At 37.6% G+C, this 6433-nt stretch overlaps 1 protein-coding gene across 1 annotated transcript in view; it reads left to right on the top strand.

Annotated features, from left to right (window-relative positions):
• Window positions 1–6433, top strand: part of igf2bp2b (insulin-like growth factor 2 mRNA binding protein 2b) — a 47563-nt gene that overhangs the window by 30797 nt on the left and 10333 nt on the right. Inside the window, exons 7-10 of the mRNA XM_047803283.1 lie at window positions 656–790; window positions 1497–1619; window positions 1888–2023; window positions 3993–4124. Coding sequence (XP_047659239.1) covers window positions 656–790; window positions 1497–1619; window positions 1888–2023; window positions 3993–4124 — 526 coding nt within the window. The remainder of the gene's footprint in view (window positions 1–655; window positions 791–1496; window positions 1620–1887; window positions 2024–3992; window positions 4125–6433) is intronic.

Here is a 6433-nt window from a genome sequence, read left to right as displayed (position 1 = left end):
ATACCGTATTTGTCTCAGTGTTCTAACATAAATCAGTCTACGTCTAATTTCAGTCAGAAATGTGTGGAAATCAAATAAAAAAATAGCTTGTAGTGATTTTTAGATTCAAATCTAAATGTAAAAATATTGCTTTGCTTTAAAACAGAAATGCTTTCTACTCATCATCCAGAGATCATAGTATTATTTCTGGACAATGCCAAACTCGTCCATGCTCTCTCTCTCTCTCTCTCTCTCTCTCTCTCTCTCTCTCTCTCTCTCTCTCTCTCTCTCTCTTTCTCTATCACTCCCTCTCTCTCTTTCTCTCTCTCTGTGTCTCTCTCTCTCTCTCTCTTTCTTTCTCTCTTTCTCTCTCTCTCTTTCTCTATCACTCTCTCTCTCTCTTTCTCTATCACTCTCTATCATTTCCCTTCAGTGTGTTGATGCGGCACGAGCAGCACTTCAACACGGTGTTGGTTGTTTTCTCTCTTTTTATTTTATGTAGTTTGATAACCTGCCCAGAAATTTCTCTTAAAGAACTCTTTGGGAATTGAGGGAAGGTGCTGACACTCTAATCAAATATAAATGTGACATTTAGGTTTTGAGTGTGTTTCCAGAACCGTGTTAGAGATTTAGTGTTAGATTCGACTTTAAACGTGTTTCTCTTTCTGTTTGTCAGAGTGGACATCCACCGTAAGGAGAACGCAGGGGCTGCAGAGAAACCCATCACCATCCACTCGTCCCCAGAGGGCTGCTCACACGCCTGCAGGATGATCCTGGAGGTCATGGAGAAAGAAGCCACGGACACCAAGACGTCAGTTTCACTCATTGTTTATGCTGCGGTCTGAAATGAGCCTCAGAGCTTGAGGCCGAGTGTTTTAGACTCTTTAGACTAAACCTGAGCTGGTCTACTTCCATTGCAGTCATTATTGACTCTGGCTTATATTCACACTCATAATGTGAAGCGTCTAAACACATTTTGTACATTTTTTTTGGATATACAAATGCACACACACGCACACACACATACACACACACACACACACACGTGCACGTGCACACACACACACACGCACACACACATACACACACACACACACACACGTGAACACACACACACACACACACACACACACTTGCACACATGCACCAATAGCACAAATACACACACACACACACACACACACACAAAACAATTAATCCAAGTTTCAGATAAACAGCATGAAATTATTAAGTGCCTAACTTAAAGTGTCTCTCTCTCTCTCTCTCTCTCTCTCTCTATAAATATATATATATTTCTCTCTGTTTCGGTCTCTATAACTGCTTCCTTCTACTGACAAACTCTTTCTTTCTTTCTTTCTTTCACTTTTTTCACTTCTTTCTTTCTTTCACACTTTCTTCTATTTTTTCTGTCTTTATATATATATTGTATGTTTTTTCTATTGATGTCTATGTATGTAACTCTCTCTCTCTCTCTCTCTCTCTCTCTCTCTCTCTCTCTCTCTCTCTCTCTCTCTCAGTGCTGAGGAGGTCCCTCTTAAGATTTTGGCCCATAACAGTCTAGTAGGACGGCTTATTGGTAAAGAAGGCAGGAATCTGAAAAAGATTGAGCAGGACACTGGGACCAAGATCACCATTTCACCGTCCGTACAGACACAAGTTAACACTACACAGTGATCCATTCTGTTATTTCAGACTTGGGCTATTATTATTATTATTATTATTATTATTGTTATTATTATTATTATTATTATTATTATTATTATTATTATTATTATTATTATTATTATTATAGTAGTAGTAATATGTTTACAAATAACTAGTTTAAAACTCACATGATTGCTAGTTGCTGGCGTGTGATTCTTTCATTAGCATTATTAATGAATTATTGACCCTTGTCTCCCACTGCAGCTTGCAGGATCTGACCATCTACAACCCCGAGCGTACAATCACGGTGAGGGGAGGAGTGGAGGAGTGCTGTAATGCAGAAGTGGAAATCATGAAGAAGCTGAGAGAGGCGTATGAGAACGACATGGCCTCCCTGAACGTGAGCATATCCCACAAAGTATCCCACAAAGTACAAAGTCGTCTGTTTGGTAAACTGATATAAATAGTTATCGAGTATATTGCATAAGAACGTGTCACTCTAAGTAAACATAAGGCATGAGGCATAAGGCGGTTGAGCGACTCAAATGACACAGCGGGTGCCAATTTTTATGAACTTACTAAAAATTGAAAGAATTTTTTATATGGATCTGACTCGGCCTAAAACGTTTTTTTGGTAAACAAACAAAAATTTAAAGTCAATCAAATAATTGATACCTTCAGTGGTTGTGGTGCAAACACATTAACATGGTGTAACACTACTGCTGATTTTTTTTTTTAATAATTATGTCTAAAATATCACAATCCTTACAGACGTGTAGAGAATGCATGATATATACAAGGCCAGTGCGACAGCATTCCCTCATAAAAACTAACACAAAAAAGCAAAAAAAAAGCAAAGCAAACAGAACAGGTTAGAAAATCATATTTTATTTAATTATTTACCAATAAAAAGGAAATGCTTGGTACAAAAATAGTGTTTAAAAATGCAATGCGTTCAGAAAAACCTAGCATTATATGATTTGCCAGACTTTCATGTCTCTTCCTGTCTCTCTTTGTTTGTTTGTTTGGTTTTTATTGATTTTAATCTATCTCTTTTTGTTTGTTTATTATTTACATTTCAGTCTGTCTCCCTGTTTGTTTGTTTGTTTGTTTGTTTATTATTTGTATTTCAGTCTGTCTCTCTCTTTATTATTTATATTTATGTCTGTCTCTTTGTTTGTTTGTTTCTTTATTTATATTTCAGTCCATATCTCTTTGTTTGTTTATTTGTTTGTTTGTTTATTATTTATTTAGATTTCAATCTGCCTGTCTCTCTGTTTGTTTGCGTCATTGTCCGATCGCTCGCATACTTTATTTGCTTATTGATTTGTTTCAGTATTTGTTGTTCATTTGCTCGCTCAGTTGTTTGTTTGTTTGTTCTTTAACATTTGTTTATTGCCTTGTTGTACTTAAATGTACAACGAAAGGATTCGTGTAGTAAACATTGCTGCTGTTTTCTACTGTACAGAGAACCGGATTGATGAGGATGTATATAACTGATTGTGTTGTTTTTCTCAGTGTTTTCATCCATTTTGTTATGAATACGTGTTACAATACTTTTGTATTGTAAAAATCTGGTAAAAACCTAACCCTAGTTTTTTTTTTTAAGGCATTTCATGCTTTTGGTGAACTGATTAAGGGTCTAAAGCAGATACTGTAACACTCACATCAGTTTGCTGATGAACACATGAGTGTTTTCCATATATTTAATATTTAAATTCAAATATACATATGCATAATATACGATATAATGTCCGCTTAATGTACAGTGTGGAGAAAACCCCTCTTTTGCTCATATTCAGAGAGAAATCATGCTTTTTTATTATTATTTATCTGTTGCCTCATACTCTTCGGCGATAAACTGGATTGAGAAAATACAACGTTCAGAGATTGTAAACTGCACATTAATGGCTTCTGAATCCTGAGATGTTAATAGTTTGAATGCTAGAACCGGTGACCTGAGGAGTGTTCGAGGCAGCGGTTTATTTACGCTTTATTGATTTATCCCCATGAGACTCACAGTTGTATTTGGTCAACGAGGCATTTTAAAAGTCTTTAGCAACAGGACGAATGAGGTGTAAACAAATAAAGCCTTTTCAAATCTACACTTGTGCCACTGAATTGGATTACCTTTTACAGAGCTGAATTCAGCTGGAGGTCTCGTTTAGCTCCTGAACCGAAAACAAGCAGTCAGAGTGGTTAAGCTGCACCACCTTGTGGAGCTCGGTGGATATTACACGTGTTAGCAAGCCTGAAAGTGTTAAGCGTTACTCCTGTGACATTAGAAAATCATCTCTTCTCTGGATGACTTTTTACATGTTAAAATCCTTTATCACTTTTCTTGTTTCTCTCTTTGTTTCTGCCTGTAGCTGCAGACGGCACTGATCCCCGGTTTAAACCTGAATGCTTTAGGGATTTTCTCTCCTACTCTTCCTGTTATGTCTTCAGCTACAGGAGCTCGTGGAGTCACATCACTTCCTACCACCTACAGCCCCTTAATGGTAAGCGTTAACATCCAGATTGAAGGCATTGTCATGGAAACTAGATACTGTTGTGGTCCATACAAGGCTGGGCAACGAAAATCACACTTTTTTAGATACATTTTCTCAGATCCGTTCAGTTTCATCATACATCTCATGCACAATGTGCTAAATCAGTGTATATTAGGAACAACAGGCTGCATGTCTTCCATAGAGAATAACACCATTTGCTCTCAGAACTGTTTCATTTTTTTCATGGTATAGATTCATAAGGTGTTCATAGGATATTGCTTTAAGTCCGTGGTCACATCGTTGCATCAGTAATTTTACTCCCAATCTCCTGTTTTATTTGACCGCATTCTAAAGACGATCTGTCGGACACAATTCTGGTGACTGAGGAAACCAGTGAGGTAGCAGGTCTTGGTGACATGGTGTAGTATCCTGCTGGATGTAGCCATTACAAGACATGGATAAGGGATGCACGTGTTCATCAACAAAACTCAGATAGCCTGTGGAATTCCAACAACGCTGTTGTATTAAAGAGCCAGAAGCATGTTGAAAAAAAAATTCTCCACAACGTTACATCACCTGAACAACCTGGACTGCTGACACAAGGGTCAAATTCCATCAAACCAAATCTTGGCTAAGCGAAGTTTTCTGTTGCAACCCATCTATCTACTGTATGGGTTAGACATATTGTACAGTCTGAGATGCATTTCTGCTCAAAAAAAAAGTTACCGTAGCAACAAGGCGTTTCCACCTACAGAACTACCGCTCATGGGAGTTTTTGGTTTTCTGCTTTATTTTGTAAAAACTCTTCCCATCTGGCACTAACAACCATGCCAAGTCTCTGAAATCATACCTGTGCGTATCTGCACGTTGTTACATATCACACTGCTGCCACATGATTGGCTCATTAGAAATGCTAGAGTAGGTGGTTCTGAGTTTATAGCAAATGCTAAGTCTAGTCCCCATTTCTGCACATACCAAGTAAACATCTACCACGTTTCTCAAACCGTGCTTACATTGTCTACTCACTGTCAGGATAGCTGCCATGATTTGTGGCTTTTGCTGCTTCTCGGAGCATAAAATAAACAACTCCATTTGCCACAAAATGACAAATAATCTGAATTGCTGTGGTAAATAAATAACACATAATGGCTGATTCATCAATATATTTTGCACACATCGTAGTCAAGCGACAGGGCTGGGATGTATTCTTCCTACACGCCATCCGCTCGCTCCTCGTTTCTTGTAAGTAACTCATAACGAATAGATAGTGTTTAAATGCAACTTATAAAAATACAGAAAATCGACAGAGTAGAAATTCACTGTATTTTTCAACGTATTAACATTTTGGAAATATTACATTCGATAGTGAGCAATGTCAAAATTTGATATTTGTCATTTATATTTCTCATTTTGTGAGCAATGAAATGTAGAGACTACTATGTATATATTACTGGTTTAAAAGCATTATGACCAGATATTACTGGTTTAATAGCATTATGACCAGATATTACTGGTTTAAAAGCATTATGACCAGATATTACTGGTTTAATAGCATTATGACCAGATATCACTGGTTTAATAGCATTATGACCAGATATTACTGGTCTCACAGATTAAGAAACATTTCAGTTAACAACTGGACCGAAACCCAGCCAAGGATTTAGGTGAAAATGATAAAATGCTACAGTTATTGGTGGGAAAACCATCACCATGGAACCCGATGTGCTCTTTTGCTATTGTATCTCATACGTCTCACATTTCATTGCTTTGCACGTTCTTAGATGCTTAAAGAGCGATCGTTTGAGTGACGGTCGGCTTCTTGTGAACTTGAACCGATAAGAACGTTCTCCTCTATATCTCCATGACATTGTATGTATTTAGTTTAGAGTTAGATTTTAGTGATACGCTATATGAGAAAATGAATTATTATCATACATGTGTGATAAAACCCCTGACATGTCAGTTTAAAGCGAGTGGTGTTTTATTTATTTATTTCGTTTGGAAGGTTAAGAGAATAAGTATGTATGTTATGTTAGCGGTGTAGCGCTATAGGCTCGGGTGTTAACGAACACACACACACACACACACACACACACACACACACACACACACACACACACACACACACACACAGAGAAAACCCTTGCTGATGAGGTTATCAAGTGTCCATGTGCTAGGTAACACAACACGCTGCTATTTGCTCTGAGTCACTGTGATGCGTGTGTTAGTGAAGGAAGTGGGTCGGGAGGGTTTTAGTCATCGCTGAATCACTTGTTATGGGTTGGATTTACAGGAACATCCACTTCATTAATAGAGGA

This window comes from Tachysurus fulvidraco, chromosome 18 (genome assembly GCF_022655615.1).
Source record: "Tachysurus fulvidraco isolate hzauxx_2018 chromosome 18, HZAU_PFXX_2.0, whole genome shotgun sequence".
NCBI classification, from domain to species: Eukaryota; Metazoa; Chordata; class Actinopteri; order Siluriformes; family Bagridae; genus Tachysurus; species Tachysurus fulvidraco.
The sequence above is the reverse complement of the archived record's forward strand: the minus strand, read 5'-3'. Positions and strand labels throughout refer to the sequence as shown.